The sequence below is a fragment of the Kluyveromyces marxianus genome, chromosome 4, assembly GCF_001417885.1.
Source record: "Kluyveromyces marxianus DMKU3-1042 DNA, complete genome, chromosome 4".
Classification (NCBI taxonomy): Eukaryota; Fungi; Ascomycota; class Saccharomycetes; order Saccharomycetales; family Saccharomycetaceae; genus Kluyveromyces; species Kluyveromyces marxianus.
In genome coordinates this window covers 745068-765619 of record NC_036028.1, presented here as the reverse complement: position 1 = coordinate 765619, position 20552 = coordinate 745068, and the positions used below count along the sequence as shown (strand labels likewise).

Here is a 20552-nt window from a genome sequence, read left to right as displayed (position 1 = left end):
TCTATGAGAGTGAGTGAGTATATTAATATTTTTTTTGGCATAAATGCCGTGTGATAAACCGTTTTCTCGCGTGTTGCCATACCAAGTGCGGACTATTTCTTTGCTGGAAGGAAAAAGATGGTATGGGAATATGTCTGCGTTCTTCGCGTGGTTCTTGGTTCTTTGCTGTTACGAGGTGCGGGATTATTTAGATGGATGGCTTCCCAGATGGCTCGTAACTGGCTTGTAACTGGCTCTTAAGTCGCTCCAAGCAACGACTTGATGATGTACATAGACTTCTGTAGGAGATTTACTGGATACACAGGGACAGGAATGAAAACAAAAAAAGGGCAGATAATTTATTGGCTTTTACAGAGCCGGTAGATCAAGATTCCCGTAGTGTGAGGGGTAAATAAGTAAACAACCGGACGGGTTGGCGTATGGTAAGTAAGTAGTTGTGATAGCACTTTTTCTCTCCCATTCAGTTTGATTCGATTCATGTATTTGCCTCTTAGAGTATATAGAGGAACTGTACAGTGGGAAAAACTGTCAAAAACTGTCAAAAAAACTCCTAGATCCCCAAAAAAAAAAGAAGTCTATCAGATAATGTGCCTAGTACTTAATTGTAATTACATAGCTGTGCCTATCTCTCAGGTGTTACCTACCTGCAGGTAGGAAGGTAAATAAAAAGTGATTATCATTGTTTATCTTGTTTGTTTATAGTTAGAGTTAGTTTCTTATTTTATTATTTTGTTGAGCGTTTTGGTCGTCGTCGTCGCCGTCGTACTTCCTCACTCAGTCTCGCTGAGATCAGACGCATCGTCCGCGGTCTTGAACTTGTTATTGGACCATACCGACTGCTTTGAGTTCCAAATGGACACTTGCAACGTCCCTGGAACATAAGGGTCCGGGAACGGATCGGTGATGTCTCTGATGAGCTCCGGAAGACCTGAAATGTGCGAAAGGTAGAAAACTAGCATCGAAAGATGCGAGGACGAGAGAATGAGCAGATAGAAGGGGATCATGTATCCGTACAAGATCCCACTCCGTGACTGGATCCAAGTGTGACGCTCGCTTTTCTGTAGCATCGTTTTGTTGAAGTAGGGTGCCAATGAGGCTCTGATAAGTAAATGCAACGAGTAGAAGTGCGACAAGAACTTGATCTGCTTCACCACAGGGAAAAAAAAGAGCACAAAGCACGAGAACAACGATATGTCCGTTCCGAATCGGTATGACAACTGTCTAAATATGAGGGATGAGAGGATTAGCTGCACTGCAGCTCTTGGTAGCCATGCCACCGCGGTAACCAATAGAAACTGCGTTAGGACAACTCGGGCTTGAAGTTGCAAAGTCCGTGTGCGCTGCTTCCCTACACCTTGCATCGGATACACTTGCCGGTGCACGACACGGTAAGCTGGGTCCAACTCCACTAAAGACTGCCAAAACGTCTTCTCAAAGCTCGGTGTGCAGAACTGAATAATACATATTCCGATCATGTGTTGATCTATAATGCATTCAAGATACTCGCAGCCTCGACAGTCGATCTTCATGATCTGTGTCTTCAAGAACGCCAGAACCATGTACGTTATGCTAGATAGCAAGAGTATGGGAATCCAGTTCCTCATGTGGCTCGGATGTAACGTCTTGATCCCGTTCGATATTCGAGCCAGTGCATTCCCATAGTACGTAGCTCCAAGGTAAAGGTAATCCTTGGTCAACGTTGCCGGCTTGTTTGAAATGAATATCGGCGATGCCATATTGCTATACCTACTGCCCCCTTATTGCCTTGAGACGTTTCAGTGACTAACTGACTGGCTTGGGATTTGTTTATGTGATTTGGCACGTGTGGTACTTAGCTCTACGACTATTCGGTATGTTTACCTTGTGTCTTCAAAATTCCAAACATACTATTATTATTATCCACTACCACTACCACATTTGTGACATACAAATTTGTAGATAATATATACACACAATATATATATACAATATAATGTAATATACATAGTATAAACCTATTTTAAAATTTAATATGCACACAATGCTGCGCTTATACGTAATTTGATGTGTAAAAAGTTCCTTTACATCAGGCAACACTGCACTGGATTTACCGAACTATAATCCATCGCTTTTCCTTTCCCCAACAGAAAGAATGGGTCGTCCGCATCGTATCTGCACGAATGCGACGTCCAACCAATATGTTTCCATACCCCAAAGCAAAAGAAAGAAAAGAAAAAACAAAAAAAAAAAAACAATCTAACTAACTAAAGAACAAGAATTCAACTAAACCTGATCAACCTACACCAAAACCAACAAACAATCTCGTAGTCCTCCTACATTTCCGTTTTCTGCCATGTATTTTTTCTTTGTGTTCTTTCTGCTTCTGTTGCGTCGTCGTTGCGACCTTTAATACCTAATACATCTGCAAAAAAAACATGTTAGTGCCAAAAACCGCAGTAATCGATCTCTCGAGGCCCTTTTTCTGTGGTTTGAAGCCAACCTCACACACAAACCGCCGCACAAACCTCCTGCATGAACCCCGAAAATCGAAAACCGTGGAAACCTCCAGAAAAACGGTAACAGTTAGTCACGTGACCACATCTCTCCCTTTTCGGTTTTTTCTTCTCTATTTTTTTTTTTATTTTTTTTTTCCTCTTCCTTCTCTTTTCGGTGGTTTCTGCGATGTAGTCTAGCGGCGCTGAGGGCCCTTATGCTTGAAACGCATAGAGAGAAAGCTACCTATAGCGTGCGCGAAGTAAAGTTGTTGCATTACGTATCTTTTCTTCACGCAGACAAACATACCGAGAGATGCCAAGCGAGCGGACAGGTAGGCAGTTTTGATTGTTTTATTGATCGATTGTTTGTTTGTTTGTTCGTTTGTGTGTAGCTAGCTAGGTCTGTCCTTTTTTAATGTGGGTGTAGTGAGCCGAAAAAGGTAGCATCAAGCATTTCATGAGCCGAGACTGGACAGCGGAAGAATCGAGCTAGTTCTAATACTGGACTGAAATTTTAAACTTAGCGTTTTGTAAGTTTCAGCGCGTCTGCAATGAGCAGAGACTTCCATCACCCGTATCGGCCGTACGATATCCAGGTCCAGTTGATGGACCGTATCTATGACCTGCTCAATTCATCAAAAAAAATTGGGATCTTCGAGAGTCCTACAGGAACTGGTAAGACGCTCTCTTTGATCTGCAGTACAGTTACATGGTTACGTGAACATAAGTTGGAGAAGCTCGGTAGTGTTAGGGACCGACATTCCGATGAGAGCAGTTCGGACTTTTCGTCAGACGATGACGACGATAATGAGCCAGAATGGGTCAACCAGTTCTATAATGACAAGATCTTGAAAGATAAGGTCCAGGTGCTACAGCAGTATGAAGATTATCTGGATACCCTTTCCAATGGGAAAGTCCAGGTATCCCTTAGAGAATTAGGCACATTTGGTGGGAAGAATAAGAAACGGAAAAGGGCGGCTGGGTCTGTCCATGTCGACATGAAGATCGGCAACGGGTCTAGTTCGGAAAACGATGACGGGTCGCAGTTTCTTCCGGAACCCTACGAGATTGGTGGAGCGGGAGAACAAGTTACAGACAAGAAATCACAATTGAACGATGAGATCCAAGAACTTCTTGCCAAAATAGGCGATAGGGACGATCCAAACGCTGATAAATATGATCAGAATCTAGATCTACATTCCCCATTGAAAATATTTTTTGCCTCAAGAACCCATTCCCAATTGACGCAATTTGCTTCACAATTGACACTCCCATCTTTTCCTCCGTCTTCGACTTTATTGGATAAGGAGCGCATCAAATTCTTACCACTTGCATCTAGAAAACAACTCTGTATTCACGAAAAAGTATCGAGATCAAGACCAGACTTAATCAACGATTCATGTGCTGAAACGGTAAAAAAAAAAGAATGCCAGTTCTACACAAACTCCAAGGATAAGATCACTTCAAGAGAGTTTCGTGATCATACGTTCTCACAGATACACGATATTGAAGATTTGGTACAGCTGGGAAAAACTTTCCATACATGTCCATACTACTCATCAAGGGATACTTTAGATGGAGCCGAAATTGTCACACTTCCATATCAACATTTACTATCGCTGGAAGTTCGCCAATCATTGGGTATTGACTTGAAGGATAGTATTGTTATAATAGATGAAGCGCATAATTTGATAGACACCATTAGATCTATTTACAGCTGTGAAGTGTCACTATCCGAAATCGACAGTTGTCTGAAGGCCATCAAGATATATTTTGCAAAATTTAAAAAGAGGCTAAACAGTGGTAATCGAGTTAGTCTCTTAAAACTCATGAAGCTCTTAGAAGTGCTTAAATCATTTATAGAAAAATATTTTTCTGAGGGAAAGGAGGTTTTACCGCAAGAGATATTCCACAATAACAATATTGATCTTTTGAATATACATGAACTAACAAACTACATGAAAAAATCCAAGATAGCCTATAAGATTGATAGTTATACTGATTGGGTTTCAAAGCCAGAAAATTCTGACCAGACAACTCCTAGTCAACCGATCCTTTTTAAAATCTCACAATTCATTATGTCTCTTTCAAATCTATCAGTTGAAGGTAAGTTTTACTTTAGAGAAGGAAAGATGATTAGGTACATGCTATTAGAACCACAGGAGATTTTCAAGTCTATTGTTCAAGACAGCAAATGTGTTATTCTTGCCGGAGGAACAATGCAGCCTGTAAGTGATATAACAGAGTCGCTATTCCCATATATTCCATCTGATGAGATCGTACAATTTTCCTGCGACCATATTATTCCAGATTCTAATCTAGACACATTTTTAGTTACTGATGGTTTCAATTTCAATCACGAAAACAGAAACAAAGAATCAAATATGGTAGGCCTTTATGAATTCTTTTTGGAAATTGGCAAGAGGGTACCTGATGGTGTCGTTGCATTTTTCCCCAGTTACGGTTATCTCGAACAAGTCGTGAATTTCTGGAAATCAAAGGGTATGTACCAGAGGTTAAATTCTTTGAAAAAGATTTTTTATGAGACGAAAGGTGGTAACGATATTCTCCCGGGCTATACAGATGCGATATCTGAACGTAATTCTGGTGCGCTTTTACTTTCAGTCGTTGGAGGGAAACTTTCAGAAGGAATTAATTTTCAAGACGAATTAGCTAGAGCAGTTGTTATGGTTGGTTTGCCATATCCCAATACATTTAGTAGTGAAATGATTGTTCAAAGGAGACATCATGAAAATAAAGTGTTATCTAATGGCGGTTCGGAGCAAGATGCACACAGAGTAACCAAGGAATTTTACGAGAATATATGCATGAAAGCAGTTAATCAAAGTGTTGGCAGAGCCATCAGACATGCAAAAGATTATGCGTGCATTTTTCTCATCGATAACCGCTATCTAAATAATAGCATACAACAAAAACTATCGCACTGGGTTCGGAAAAGAATAATGCATCAGAAAAAGACAGAAGACATACTCGAAGAGACTTCTTCTTTCTTTGTCCAAAAAAGATAAAAATACAATATCAACTTTTATTCTTGAACAACCCCATAAATACAGGGTTGCAGCATAAAATATAATACATTAATTATTTATACATTAGTCATTTTTGTACCTGTAAATATACTAATATTTCCAAACGTTTTCAGTACTGTAGTCGAAAGCCACCCGTACTCATTTAGTTTGTCTTGTTCGATATCAATCACACGAGTTTTACTAACAGGACAAATTCTAATAAAAGTACTGAGGAGAGGAAAACCAGTCACACTACATCTTCTCCATTTATGATTCAGTTCTGATGTTATAATATCTTGGTTAGCATTTTTCTGGAAATCAAACTCTTCCGAAATGAATGGGCCATTGAAAGTGATGGGGTCTAGTTCTAAGTCTACTTTTCTCTCTAACAACTGAGACAACCATATAGTGTAAGCTTTATCCAATGGGTTTTCGACTTCGTCCAGATGTTTCATTACGTACATGAAAATGTATTCATGTATTTTTTTGGCCGAGGGAACGTCCTCGATGAGATTATTAAAGCGCCAAGTTAATAGGTCTTTACTCTCAAGAATGGAGGATAGGTAATCGGGAAACGAAAGAGAGCAGTCGAATTCTGATGATTTTGATAAGCAGGCATTATTCATGGGTAATTCATTGTATATTGCATAAGATTGGTACCATGCTAATCCGGAAGCTTTATCAGAGACTTCCCATTTATTTGACAATGGTAGTATCAGAAGTCTGAATACTTGTTCGGACGGAATCGAATATTTTAAGAGAACTTTCTCTATATCATATAACACTGCAACAGTATACCCATCGGGAGATATAGTACATCCACGAATATACAGTTTTGTTTCATATTTATGATATTCGTTGAAAGTATTGTTCCATTTTAAAAATCTCTTCTCTAACGTAGGGGAAATAATATCATCCGATGAAAGAATAAATCCTGAATCTTTAAATTGAACCTTCACCCCTGTCTTATTTGATAAAAGTATTGCACTTTCTTCATCTGGCAATGGAATGATAAAAAATTCGGCACATATATCAAACTTTTCTGCTGAAGATATATTCTGTTTTGTATTGTAACTGACTAACGATCCGATACTTGATATTAGAATATTATTACCAACAAATTGAATGTCTGTAATTGCACACCTTGAGGCATTCTTAATTTTCTTCGCACTCTCTGTCTCTAAGTTTACGACATATACTTCGTTGTTGCTGTTCGCACATACAATTAACCCATCCTTGTATCTCATGTGTGTTACCCAGGTTTGATTATTACCAGCATCCGCAGTGCTCAATTGTATGCTAGCTTTATATGATGCAGATACCAGGCTTCCAGCTAATACTGATACCGAGAATATCTCTACTGAATTTGTTTCTGACCCAGTAAATAGTAGGTCGCTTTTTTCATTCCAACAGAGTGAATGATATGCACGAGTTGGGAGTGGTGCATTGGGATTATCAATTTGGCTTACCAAATTATTCCCCTGATAAAGGATAACATTACCATGTTTCGTAATAGCAGCAATCAATCCCGGATGAGAAGATGGAATACATCTTTCAATCACAGGCTCAGGTTGCGATAGAAGTAATTGATTCTCATCAAACTGCGAATTCTCAAATTTGTTGTCAGGTTTTGGCAGATCCAGCTCCTTTGAGTGGAATAAGCTCTTCAACTGTCTTTCCATTGGCTTATTAAATACCGGCTCACATACAGTCAATTGTGGTTGGGTCGAAATATATAATGTACCATCTTTCCCCCAACATATATTATCCGTCCAATGTTCTAATGCCTTTCTGGTGATCTTTAGATCCTGTAGCACGCTCATTTTAAATACCTGAGGTTGGCTTAATTTACTTCTAAGTTGTCTCCCGATGATATGGATGATACGCAGATGGTCAGATAGAATTATATATTGTAGTGTCTCTCGATTTCATTTTTGTTTGTTTATATTTCTAAAAGACTTCGCGTTTTATTATTGACATTTAATTATTTCAGGATCGTTTAAAAACCTTTAACGTTATTCCAATCCCTTTAAAACAAGACTAGAAAAGAATGACACCCTTTATCAGTCCTTTCGGTAAACAGTAAGCAAGAAGCTCTGAAAGAAGTGCCTTGGCTCATATATACTGGAAAATGTTGTTTCGATGGTGTTTCGGGGTGTTAATAATTCTTCAAACAGTTCTCTGTTTAGAATCCTGTGCAATGTACGGTAATTGCGGAAAAAAGTCAATATTCGGCGCTTCATTGCCCTGTCCGGTGAGTGCTGATTTCAGGCCACCGCTTGTTGATTCAAAAGATATCCAGTTTCTAGTTGATACATGTGGAGAAGAATGGAAGCAATATGACAGATTATGTTGTACAAGAGAGCAAATGGTTGCTTTGAAAGAAAATTTGAATAAAGCAGAAAGTATAATTGCATCTTGTCCCGCTTGCAAAAAAAATTTCGAAACTATCTTCTGTCACTTTACGTGTTCTCCACACCAACGTCACTTTGTTGATGTTATTGAAACCAGTGAATCAAGAGATGGTAGAGAGATAGTCGCTGAATTGGACGTTTTTGTTAACGGTTCGTGGGCATCTGAGTTTTACGATTCTTGCAAAAATGTCAAGTTCTCAGCTACGAATGGCTATGCCATGGATTTAATTGGTGGTGGTGCTACTAACTATTCAGAGTTTATGAAATTTATGGGAGATGAAAAGCCAGCTTTAGGTGGCTCTCCTTTCCAAATTAACTATAAATATGAAGCAAAAGATTCTCTTGCTTTGTTCAATGAAGATGTTTATCGTTGTGACGATAAGGTTTATAAGTGCGCATGTGCTGATTGTACAGAGTCCTGTCCAAGCCTTGATTCCATTAGAACTGGTCGTTGTATGGTAGCTGGTATACCATGTGCATCGTTTTTCTTTATGGTAACATATGCTGTTCTGTTTGTCGCAATAGGTGTATGGCATGTTCACATATTCAAAGAGAAAAGGAAGGCAAAACAAGCATCAAATATAACACAGAGCCCTGAACCTCTTTTGAGTGAGGGAAACACAAGTGATACAGTAAATGATAACGGTTTATTTGTAGAGTATGCTTCAGATAGGAATATGGCAAATGATTCAATTTCAAAACTGCTCTCAAAACTTGTTTCCAAGTGCATTGAAAACCCAATTAGTGTATTATCATATACATCAATCCTAGTCTCAGTATTACTAGCTGCACTAATTTTATTTGGTGAGTTGGAAACAAATCCTGTTAATCTTTGGGTTAACCCCAGCTCGTCAAAGTTCAAAGAAAAGGAGTATTTTGATAAGAATTTTGGTCCATTCTATAGGACAGAGCAAATATTCATAGTAAATGAAGATAAACCTGTGTTGGAGTATGAAACATTGAAATGGTGGTTCCAAGTAGAGGAAAATATAACAAAGGCACTAAAATCATCAGAAAATGTAACCTACCAGGATTTATGCTTTAGACCAACTGAAGATTCCACATGTGTGATAGAATCAATCACACAATATTTTGATGGAATACTCCCAGATGAAAATTCTTGGAAAGACCAAATTAAACTCTGTACTGATTCCCCAGTGAATTGTTTACCATCTTTTCAGCAACCACTCAAAACAAACCTTCTCTTTAGTGATGAAGATATATTCAATGCAAATGCGTTAGTTGTGACACTTCTAATTTCAAATCATTCTGAATCTGCAGTTCTCTGGGAGCAAGCGCTAGAAAATCAATTGCTCCTTCAAAAGCCTCCAAAAGGAATAAGAATTAGCTTTAACACAGAAATGTCACTAGAAAAGGAGCTTAATAGCAGTAATGATATTGTTATTGTTTCCTTATCCTATTTGATCATGTTCATATATGCATCATGGGCTTTAAAACGTAGATCTGGTGGAACTCGCTATCTTTTGGGTTGCGCAGGTGTTCTAATAGTGTTTGCTTCCGCCATATCGTCAGCAGGTGTTTTGAGTATACTAGGTATTAAATCGACACTTATACTAGCAGAGGTAATACCATTTTTGATTTTAGCAATTGGAATTGACAACATATTTCTAATTACCCATGAGTATGATAGGGTTGATGAAAGTAATCCTTCATTGTCTCTAGATGAAAAAATAATAAAGTGCATGCGTAGAATATCGCCCTCTATTGTTTTTTCATTTATTTGTCAAGGGGGGTGCTTCTTATTAGCTACCATAGTAGAAATGCCAGCGGTAAGAAATTTTGCCATATGTGCGGCAGTCGCTGTCTTTTTCAACGTGTTGTTACAATCGACAATTTATGTGTGTCTATTACACTTTTATGAGAAGTATTACGATGCTTCTAATATAATAGAGGTTTCAAATGAAACTTCTGATAATACTGAACAAAATAATAGTCTTTTGGAAAGATACTTCACGTTAATCGGCAAAAAGAGGAAGATACTAGGTATTTTCTTTTCCTGGTTTTTGATATCTCTAATATTTGTACCTTATGTGAAATTTGGTTTGGATCAAACAATGGCAGTCCCACAATCCTCATATCTAGTTAACTACTTCAATGATGTCTATGAATATTTGAACGTCGGTCCCCCAGTCTATTTTGTTGTTAAAAATCTTGACTTAAAATCTAGGCCAGGTCAGAAAAGCATATGCGGTAAGTTTACTGAATGTGATGAATATTCATTGAGCAATATCTTAGAAATAGAAAGGTCAAGATCGACAATAGTGGAGCCAGCAGCAAATTGGTTTGATGATTTTATGATGTTCTTGAACCCTGAATTAGATCAATGTTGTCGATTGAAAAAAGGTACGGATTCTGTATGTCCTCCTTCGTTCCCTCCACGCAGATGTGAAACATGCTATAAAAACGGTGAGTGGGATTACAATATGGATGGATTCCCGGAAGGTGAAGAATTCATGAAATATTTCGATATATGGATCAACTCGCCAAGTGATGCATGTCCTCTAGCTGGAAAAGCCCCATATTCATCTGCTGTTTTATATAATAGCACCGATGTTATTGCTTCCACATTTAGGGCCGCTCATTCACCTCTAAGATCACAGGAAGATTATATTCAAGCTTATGAAGACGCACAAAGGATAGTTAATGAAATGAAAGGTTTGGATGTTTTCGCATACTCACCTTTCTACATTTATTTCGTGCAGTATTCAACGATAGTGCCACTAACTTTGACATTATTATCGGCATCTATACTTTTAATCTTCCTAGTGTCCTGGTGGATTCTTGGATCCATTTATACTTCCATTATTCTTTCAGGTACAGTCTGTATGATAATTGTTGATATTGGAGCTATGATGTATCTCTTCGGAATTAGACTCAATGCGGTTTCCTTGGTTAACCTTCTAATCTGTGTTGGTTTGGCTGTTGAATTTTGTGTCCATATTACGAGGGCATTCACTATTGTTCCAGTTGGTGTTAAAAAAGACAACGACTCGCGTGTACGCTACACTATGACCACTATTGGAGGCTCTGTCCTCAAAGGGATCACCATGACAAAAATTATTGGCATTTCGGTTCTTGCTCTAACACAATCAAAGATTTTCCAAGTATTTTATTTCAGAATGTGGGCATCTTTAATATTCGTAGCCTCTCTTCACGCCCTTATCTTTTTGCCGGTTGTTCTAAGCATGTTCGGTGGTAAGTGCTTCATTGAAGGTGAGTCAAGTATTACATTAGAAGGATGAGCTTTCAGTTTTATACCTTTTTCTTACCTTTTTTAAATACATTTTGATGATTGTTTAGATTTATCAGCAGCTGATTATCTTAAATAACCGATTTCTAGCGTTCAAAGATTATACTATTCTAGTGAATCCTTTATCTGATCTTTTTTTATCTCTTACAGTTCTTTAAAATCTAAATGTATTGTCATTTCTTAATGAAATTTGACATGTTGAAAAGTTTCGATGTTAACAATTAAAAACTATAGGTGAGAATGACGAATGAATGATACAAAATTGTCACTTAACGCTGTACAATACTGGTTAAACCCAGCAGAAGTGCGGGATCGTCATTCGATAGTAATGGATAGGCTTCGAGTGGTAATGGGGTATCTTAAAAAGACTCCTATATGCATTAGTTCACCGACCTTAACTTTAACTGTATCTCCAGCTAATTTTAAGTTTCCATCAACACAAGCCGTTAAGAATGAAACAACAAAAGAACGAGAAACATGTGGAATTCCAGCTTCGAATGTTCGTGAAGAATACTTAAAGTCATTAGATCTGCCGTACCTCAGTAGGATAAGCAAGAAAGAAGGGCCTTATGATTATAAAAGAGCTATGGAATTCTCAAAGGCCTTGAAGCGGACTATGGATAGTAAAAGTGCGGATCAAACCATATTCTCTCTATGTAGCGAAAGCATTGCCAAACTGATATCGCTTTTGCTCCAAATAACTCCTGATAAGCTGGTGGTACCATCATCCACGCGGATCTTTCCTAGAGAACTTTTCACAGATATTCCGAAGTTAACAGACGAAATCACAAGTGATACGGATAAATTCGCAAATTATATTGGGTTGTTAACTCATACTAAGTTTCATTATAAAGGTTCTTCTTCCCAAGGGGGTATTATACCAAAGCTACTAAATAGCTTGTTGCATCCTTCAAACAGTCAAACTGTAAAATTAAAATCAACATCAGTATTCAATGATGTTATCTTCTACTACACAACGAAAAATAACTTTGCAACTTGCAGAGAACTTTTTGCACAAATGAAAGCGGAAGGTTTCAATCCTGACACAATGACCTACAATCTACTATTGCGGTCCTTAAGAAAAAATGATGCACTAGTAAAACAAAAGCTTCCCTATGATGAGGCTGTATTTTACCTTACAAAAATGAAAATAGAAGGAGTTCCTGCTGATGTGATTACATGGAACACATGTTACCTTCTCTTAAAGGACAATATCTCTAGAGCTATCTTTTTAGAGAAGATGATTGAAAAGAATGTCCCTCTAACACAACATATCATACATGCAGTTTTGGGTGCCAGCGACGTTCCTTACCAAGCCGTGATAAATTTTTTAGTAGAATACGACTTCCCCATTGATACCAATATTATTAAAATATGTTTTAGTAAACTTATTGAGGAAGAAAATTATGAAAGGTCATGGAAACTACTCGAACATGCCAAAAGATCGAAGTTTAACGTTAGCGATCCATTTTTCTTGGAAACTTACATCAGAAAATTTGCGGATATGGGCCGTATGGACCTATCTTTAATCACATTCAACACACTAACTACAAAATATATGGTAACACCTACGCTTCATTGCTACGACATGCTTTTCAAGTGTCTTGTTAGGCAAGGGTATCATAAGAATTTTGGTGTTGTTTATAAGTATTTAGTCCAAAAGCTTAAACATCTAACAGGGGGCAAGATAATATCCAACTATTGGATCGTTAAAAGCAGGGCTATTCTAAAATTCAATATTGGGTCGAAAGGTGACAGGGACATTTCTCAAGCGGTTTCGGACTTAGATCACTTGATAAAAAAATGTGTCTGGAATGAAGATAAAGGCTTGAAAATTGACTGCTGGGACCAGTATTATCAATATAGAAGGCTTTTCAGAACTGTAGGTGCGGTGCCTCATCATACTTCATCGAAGAAGCTGAATAAAGAACAATACCCAGCAGAAGCCTCAAGAAAGAAGAAAAAATATATCAAGCGTATGAAAGAAACTTCTATTGCAAATAAAAAATTGAAAGACGCACAATACGAGAAAGATTATTATGGTGCGCTGAAGAATGATCTTTTGAACAGAGGAATAATGGACAATTAGATTTTATTGCAATGAGCATACAATCAAATAAGAATCAGTTACGACTTTATGATATTATAAAACAGAATAAAAGATTTGCAGGTGTCATAATTTCGCATGGATAAAATCATTGAAATTTCAAGTCATGTATATATGGTATTTTAATAAATTGCCTACAACTCCGTAATTCAAATATTCATGTAATTATAAACCCTTCATACCTCGGAAAAGGAGAAAAAACTATTTTATTCAAAATATATTTTCTTCTCTTCGTATTATTTCCTTCTTAGAGAATATTTTCTTCCAAATTAATGAAATTAAACATCTGCCACTCAATATTAACAAGTAATCGCATCTAATAGACACCAATGGACGCGATTGTTAAGCTAGCTATATGTTTTGCTCATCTCATCGAAGTGAAAAATTAAAAAAAAAAGTAAAGAAAACAAAAAAATTGAAAATTGAAAATAAATAAATGAAAACAAAACTAAAAGCTTTCCTCATCTCTTTCACTGGTACTTTCTTTAAGAAGCGTTCAATTGGACTTTTATAATTCAATTGCAAGCCATCCAAGTCCAATCTTATATTAGAGTTTTGCTCCAAAGTTAAACGTTTCAATAATAGGTGTGTTCATAATTGGAGTTCAGCATTTGTTGAACTTCTTGCTTGTTTGGGCACTATACTATTGATTGTTTTCAGTCGAAGATTTTGATTGTATACTTCTCAATTGGCGGCGTTCAACACTTAATGATGATTCAAATACTTTTTACAGACGTTAGACTTCTGATTTTAAGGGAAGAAAACGGTATAGATATCTGAACATGTGTTGTAGCAGCAATCTTAGCATATAAACGGTAGTGTTAGTAAAAAGTAGCATAAAATTACTTCAAATTTCCGTGGTTGAAGTGAGTCTCGAAAACATATGAAGGTATACGAGGCAATGAAAGCTTGCTCTAATGAATTTTCAGAACAATTGTTCTGTGTATTGACTACTTAACACGATGTTGTTGTTCACATCTTTTCTTGAATATAAAATTAAACTCTGCATTTAAAAAGTTAAGTAAACTACAAAGACATTATAGACATCACCAACAGGACACATTAAGAACTGAAGCGTCCATAGATAAGGACAGCTGGTCATAAATTAGGGTGTTGAAATCATTCTTGAAAAGAATCATGCCGTTCCAGAAGCTGGTCTCTTTTGAAATAGAGTACGCTCCACAATACCATTTAACAAAGTATATTTCCAGCCATTCCAAACTCCAATTAGTTCATGTGAATAACAAATCATCTCCCTTGGTTGAAGGTTATTTCGCTGTTGGTACAGAATGTCCTTCGGATTCTGGTGTACCTCACACTTTGGAACATTTGATATTTATGGGATCCCAAAAATATCCATACAAAGGTTTATTAGACACCGCAGGAAATCTATGTATGTCAAATACGAATGCGTGGACTGCAACGGATCAAACTGTCTACACGTTATCAACGGCAGGTTGGAAGGGATTCAAGAAGCTATTGCCTGTTTATTTGGATCATTTGTTCTACCCAACGTTGACAGATGAGGCATGTACCACTGAAGTTTATCATATTGATCCTGAAGATTTGTCAGATAAAGGTGTTGTTTTCAGTGAGATGTCCGGTATTGAATCTCAATCATGGTTCCTTTCTTCTCTAGAGAAGCAAAGAACAATGTTCCCTCCTGGTAGTGGTTATCGTTCAGAGACTGGTGGTCTAACCGCTAATCTACGTATTCTATCCAATAATGAAATCAGAGAGTTCCACAAAGAGATGTACACCCCAGATAATTGCTGCGTAATCGTCACTGGTAATATTCCAGAAGAAGAATTAATATCCATAATGGAAGATTTCGATAAAGAGTTGCCAGCATTTTCCGGTTCTGAGAGAAAGAGGCCATTTATAGATACCCCAGCATCTCAAATCCCAGATTCTTTGCAAGAAATCAAAGAAAAAACCATTGAATTCCCAGAAGCAGATGAATCTCAAGGAGAGATTTCCTTTTCATGGATTACTAAACCTTATTTGAATCATCTTGAAGATCAAGCAGTAAGCATCTTGTTGGATTATCTAACGGATTCCCCATTGGCACCATTCAACAAAGAATTGGTGGAAATTGAAAATCCATATGCCACTGAAGCTGAGTTTTGGACTGATGATTTTATGAAAACCATTACCAATGTTGTATTGAAAGGTGTTCCAACTGAAAGATTACAAGAGGCCAAAGAAAAGGCCTTGGAACTATTATCAACACATCAAGTTTCATTGGACAGGATAAGACTTGTGACGGAAAACACTAAATGGGATTATGTGTTCAAGTTAGAGAAAAGTGGGGATGCTATGATATCGCAAATTGCTATTACCGATTTCTTATACGGTGATGTAAATGGAGAAGTCTTGGAAGAATCTTTGAGGACTTTACAAGATTTTGATACACTATTGTCTTGGCCACAAGAAAAATGGCAAATTTTGTTGCAAAAAACGCTCGTTTCCAATAAACCAGTGATTATAGTTTGTAAGCCAAGTGTAGCACTCAATGAAAAGCTAGAGAATGAAAATAAACTCAGGTTACAAGAAAGAAAAGATACATTCGATGAGGCCAAGAAAAATGAAATAAAAGATATTTTCTCTCGGGCTCAAAAGAAAAACAATATCCCAGTTCCTCAGAATGTCTTAGAGTCATTTGAGATTCAAAAACCACAGAACTCGGTAACATTTACTGAAACAAAGAGCATAACCTGTATACCTGTGCCATCGAATGATAACGATGATGCTTTGACTAAGAAAATACTAGCTCAAAAGCCAAAAAATTTCCCATTATTTATTCATTTTGAGCACTTTCCTTCTCAATTCATTGAATTACATGTTGCTTTAAACGTTGATTTCGTTGATGAAAACGAATTACTTCCGCTATATCATATCATCACTGAACTCTTTACAATGCCGATGAATGATGACAATGGTAAAATTGTTCCTTTTGAAGAAGTTGTTACTCAATTGAAACGTGAAACCGTTGAAACCAATATCAGCTGTGGCATTGAAGGGAATTTTTCGAATTTAATTGATTTCAAAATTCAATGCAAAGCTAAGGAATATTCTAATGCCATTAAGTGGTTTAGAAATGTCTTGTTCGAATCTGTCTTTGATGAAAATAGAGTTTCAGTACTACTGGAGAAATTTTATAACTCGATTGTTGAGACTAAAAGAGAGGGCGATCAAATGCTCTATTCTTCTATGAACAGAAATCTTTACGATGAAGCGACACTAAAAAAATCATCAGATGAACTTTTTGTTGAACCAATTATTGAATCACTACTTGATGATATAGACGCGGGTTTGTATAAGAAGGAAATCTTACCTAAATTGGAATCTCTAAGACAGCAATTGACTGAAAATTTGACTAAAGCTCATATTTTAATCTTTGGAGATATTGAAAAGATCGAAAATATTTATGAGCCATGGAACCGTTATGTTTTACCAAAGATTAAGGAGCGTGAGTCTTTTAATGTTGTTGTTCCTCCAACTCCACGTTTAACAGAACATCTTTCGGTGCTAGGAAAAGATCCAACGAATAAGGCATTTATCGTTTCAACGCCAGCTTCAGAATCATCTTATATGATGGCTCTCACAAAACTTCCAGAGGGATTCCATTACCTCCACAAGGATTTCGCTCCAATCTTGTTGGCTTCTACGTATTTGGAATGTGTTGAAGGGCCATTTTGGAAAGGTATTCGTGGTGCTGGTTTGGCATATGGTGCATATGTTACTAAGATGTATGAATCCAATATGGTAGGGTTTAATGTTTATCGTGCAGCTGACGCTATTGGATGCTTTGAGGCAGCAAAGAAAATTGTTAATGAATACGCAAATGGTGTTGAAGAATTCGATCCTTTGTTAATTAAAGCTGCTATTAGTAGTATCATTAACAGTATGGCTAGTAGAGAAGCTAATTACTTCAGTGTTGCGGTTAATAAGTACTTGAACACATTTTGCAAGAACAGAGGGCCTCGTTTCAACTCTGAACTATTGGAAAAGCTTGAGAAAGTGACACCAGAGCAACTTCAGAATGTAATGAGGGATATTTTCGCTAATATGTTTGAAAATAAGAAGGGGTCTGTTTTCGTTGCTTGTCACCCAAGCAAAGTTGAAACTTTAAAATCCTACTTTGAGTCGTTAAAATATGAGGTGGACGTAGAGGAGATAATTGATGATGAAGATGATAGTGAAGAAGAGGATAGTGAAGAAGATGATAGCGAAGAAGATGATAGCGACTAAAATATTAGTGATTAGTATAACAATTAAATAGAATTGCCCCAACAAGGATGGTAAACGATAGTAAATATTTAGATATATTTGTGCTGATATTTGCGAGGATAGCTGGATATCATTGATTTATAGATAATACAACGATTGCTTTATTGAGAGTCGATTGATGCATGAACCATACTAAATAATGTCTAAGAGATTTGAGATGTAGGGAGATGCTAGTGACTGATGCATGAGAACCTTGTTTTTAATAAATGCTAAAACAGTTTAAAGTGAAGAAGAGGTTGGAGGAATTATGCTATAAGTGCAATCCAAAAATGGTGAAGAGATTGAATAAAAAACAAAGAAGAAGAAGAAGAAGAAGTATATTATTAGGTTGAGTATAATGCCATTTCAAGACGATATCAACTACGTGAGTCTACGTCTTCTGTGTTTTCCTTAGAAACGTCTTCTTTATTTTGAGAAATTCGACTTTCATCATCGTTTGGCTTCACGACGATTTTATTGCCGTCTTCGTCTTCATCTGAGGCCCATTTTTTCATTATGTTGACCAAGAAATTAGCCGTTATGACTTGTTCACTTTGGTATAGAACCAATGGAACTAACAAAGTACCTAGCTTAGGGTTATGATCACCATATTGTGAGGAAATCAAGGAGACACCTAGGGCTGCTGTCTTTGCTGCACCACAAAGCATGACTGCGATTGTATCCTTCTTGCTGTAATAGAACGGCCTGAATATTTTGTAGCAGATAGTGTAAGTCTTTGTAGAGTTTTCGTCGGGTTCGTGGTCGAATATTTTGGGGATGAACCACGGCCTTGCGCACACGAAACACACAACGGTAAAGAAAAGGTATATTCCGACGTTGAAGAAGCAGAGAAATATGATTGTTGTGTGGGAAACAGATGTGAAAGCGTGCTGGTAGAATGCGGTAGAGAAAGATGAGAACATAATTAATAGCAAACAAAACGACCCAACTTTGTTCATCTTGAAAGTGGTCAAGAACCATGAGACCTGTTTAGGCCAGATGTTCTGCAGCACCTGGCCCACGAACAAGGGGACGAACACGGAGAGCCCGATCTGTTTCATGACGTTTGCATACAACTGGGAGACGGAGCTGCCTGTTGCAGGATTACCGAAAGTCATGGGGCCTGATGAAGTGTACATCTGGACCAATGCTGGGGTGATGAAAGCGCCGAGAACGTTTCCGATAAAGACTTCGCACAAGCAAAGCAACGCGTTACCATTGGCCTTCGTGGTCATGACGACGTTCGATGAAACGGTTGTTGGACAGGTGGACGTGACGATGATTCCGATCAACACCCAATCGTCAATTTCTTCGTTGTGTGCAGCCTTGATAGCGCAGCACAAGCCGTACATGATGGACGACGTGACCAAGAACGAAATGACTAGGACGACAAGATGCGCACGCCAGTTACCCATATTGATCAGAAGCTTCTTGGTCGACATCGAGAGCCCACTTTGCAAGAAGATCACAATAACGGCACCGTACCCGATCGAGTACTGTCCTCTGATAAGCCCTCCGCTTCGGGCAAAGTTAGGAGCAAATCGTGCTATTACAATGAAAATGGCAAGTCCTATGAAGAACCACTGCGATATGAGGAACTGTGTGATCTTGTGGTGGTAGAACGCAGACAGGTAACGTTTGAACGTTGAAGATTTCTTCTTCTCGCCAACGCTGCTTTTTTCCTCCGACAGCGACATCTCTGAGCTTCCTTCTTCCTCCGGGTTCACCTCCACCACTGTAGCCGGTGGTGCAGCTGCTTCGGGAGCTGCTTCTGTAATATTTGTAACCATTTAACACTCACTGATGATGCAATATCCTGGATTCTATTCCACTGATAAATGACTAACTGACTACTCTCTGTAATGTAATTTCTGGTTTTGCCAAAACAAACCACAAACGTCGATTATCCGTACACTAACTACAACACACCTTCCACTTGTTCAGGCACAACAGACTCGCCTTCACAGATATATACATGTATTTAAATATATATATATAAATACAATGCACTATGCAAAGCTAAAGATGAATCCCAGTTTAAGGCACAAGCGTTAAATCTGATGTCAGTGATGACTTTTTGACTTTCTTTTCTTTTCGGAGGAAAAGACGGGACAACCGACGCCAGCCAGCCAGCCAGTTACTACTGCTACTACTACACTGTACTTGCAATCCACCGCCGTTTTTTTTTTTTTTGGTTGTGTTCTTTCTTTCTTTCTTGATGGATGATTCATTCACCTTTCCCAGGGGAGAGTGGGTACTGGTGGGTACTGACTCGGTTGTTGTCGGTGTTGTTGCTGGATAGAATGCGGCTTTACTGCGCTATCTTTCTTGTCCTTTGCCTTTTGGCTGTCTATTTTTTCTACTCAGTGTGTTTTTTACCTTAGCATATAGCATAGTTTTGTCAATGATAATCGAAGTCTTGGCGAAGAAACCAGCGCAGCGGGGGACGAAAAAGACCGGAAAAAAAACACCAGAAAAAAAAAAAAATCAAGAATCAAAAAAAAAAAAAGACACAATTCGAACGGGCGGCAGTCGTCGTCGGACTACGGCTGGTTCAGCTGAGGCGAGGTGAGGTCACGTGAATGTTCCATTCGGCCGCCTTTTTTTTTTTTTTTCTTCTTCTCTCGAGACAAAGCCGCAGGGCAGCGGGCAACAGCCGCAGCCACAGCCCGGGTTTTTGGTGGCCCCGGAATCTGTACTTTCCTTCTGGGGGGGAGAGAGCAGGCGGCTGCGCCTGAAGAAGAAGAAGAAGCACACGGCCGCACACCCGCTCTCCTTTCGGCCGCACTTTTTCTATTATTTTATTTTATTTTATATTTTCTTTCCTTTACTGGGCCAGCTTCCACTGTCTCAACCGCGCCGACCACCGGCGGTGCGCGGAGACCGGCGGTGGGCGGGAAATACGCGAAGGTAGGGTAACTTGGTGGGCGAGAGATTATTATTACGATGAGGAGGAGGAAGAGGACGAAGCCGATATTACCCGGG

At 38.2% G+C, this 20552-nt stretch overlaps 7 protein-coding genes across 7 annotated transcripts; 4 read left to right on the top strand and 3 right to left on the bottom strand.

Moving 5' to 3' along the window:
• Positions 1 to 770: 770 nt before the first annotated feature.
• KLMA_40325 (uncharacterized protein) lies at positions 771 to 1736 on the bottom strand (the record flags this gene model as incomplete). Its single annotated transcript, XM_022819623.1, has 1 exon — positions 771 to 1736. The coding sequence occupies one exon, from the start codon at positions 1734 to 1736 to the stop codon at positions 771 to 773; it is 966 nt and encodes a 321-aa protein (XP_022676170.1).
• A 1289-nt stretch (positions 1737 to 3025) lies between these two features.
• On the top strand, positions 3026 to 5503 carry CHL1 (DNA helicase; the record flags this gene model as incomplete). The annotated part of the gene is made up of 1 exon (XM_022819622.1): positions 3026 to 5503. One exon carries the CDS (start codon positions 3026 to 3028, stop codon positions 5501 to 5503), a length of 2478 nt encoding a protein of 825 aa, XP_022676169.1.
• A 77-nt stretch (positions 5504 to 5580) lies between these two features.
• TFC8 (transcription factor TFIIIC subunit TFC8) lies at positions 5581 to 7326 on the bottom strand (the record flags this gene model as incomplete). The annotated part of the gene is made up of 1 exon (XM_022819621.1): positions 5581 to 7326. One exon carries the CDS (start codon positions 7324 to 7326, stop codon positions 5581 to 5583), a length of 1746 nt encoding a protein of 581 aa, XP_022676168.1.
• Positions 7327 to 7634: 308 nt separating this feature from the next.
• On the top strand, positions 7635 to 11180 carry NCR1 (sphingolipid transporter; the record flags this gene model as incomplete). Its single annotated transcript, XM_022819620.1, has 1 exon — positions 7635 to 11180. The coding sequence occupies one exon, from the start codon at positions 7635 to 7637 to the stop codon at positions 11178 to 11180; it is 3546 nt and encodes a 1181-aa protein (XP_022676167.1).
• A 255-nt stretch (positions 11181 to 11435) lies between these two features.
• On the top strand, positions 11436 to 13277 carry AEP3 (Aep3p; the record flags this gene model as incomplete). Its single annotated transcript, XM_022819619.1, has 1 exon — positions 11436 to 13277. The coding sequence occupies one exon, from the start codon at positions 11436 to 11438 to the stop codon at positions 13275 to 13277; it is 1842 nt and encodes a 613-aa protein (XP_022676166.1).
• A 1155-nt stretch (positions 13278 to 14432) lies between these two features.
• SDD3 (Sdd3p) lies at positions 14433 to 17549 on the top strand (the record flags this gene model as incomplete). Its single annotated transcript, XM_022819617.1, has 1 exon — positions 14433 to 17549. One exon carries the CDS (start codon positions 14433 to 14435, stop codon positions 17547 to 17549), a length of 3117 nt encoding a protein of 1038 aa, XP_022676165.1.
• A 395-nt stretch (positions 17550 to 17944) lies between these two features.
• On the bottom strand, positions 17945 to 19357 carry RCH1 (Rch1p; the record flags this gene model as incomplete). The annotated part of the gene is made up of 1 exon (XM_022819616.1): positions 17945 to 19357. The coding sequence occupies one exon, from the start codon at positions 19355 to 19357 to the stop codon at positions 17945 to 17947; it is 1413 nt and encodes a 470-aa protein (XP_022676164.1).
• Between the last annotated feature and the right edge of the window lie 1195 nt (positions 19358 to 20552).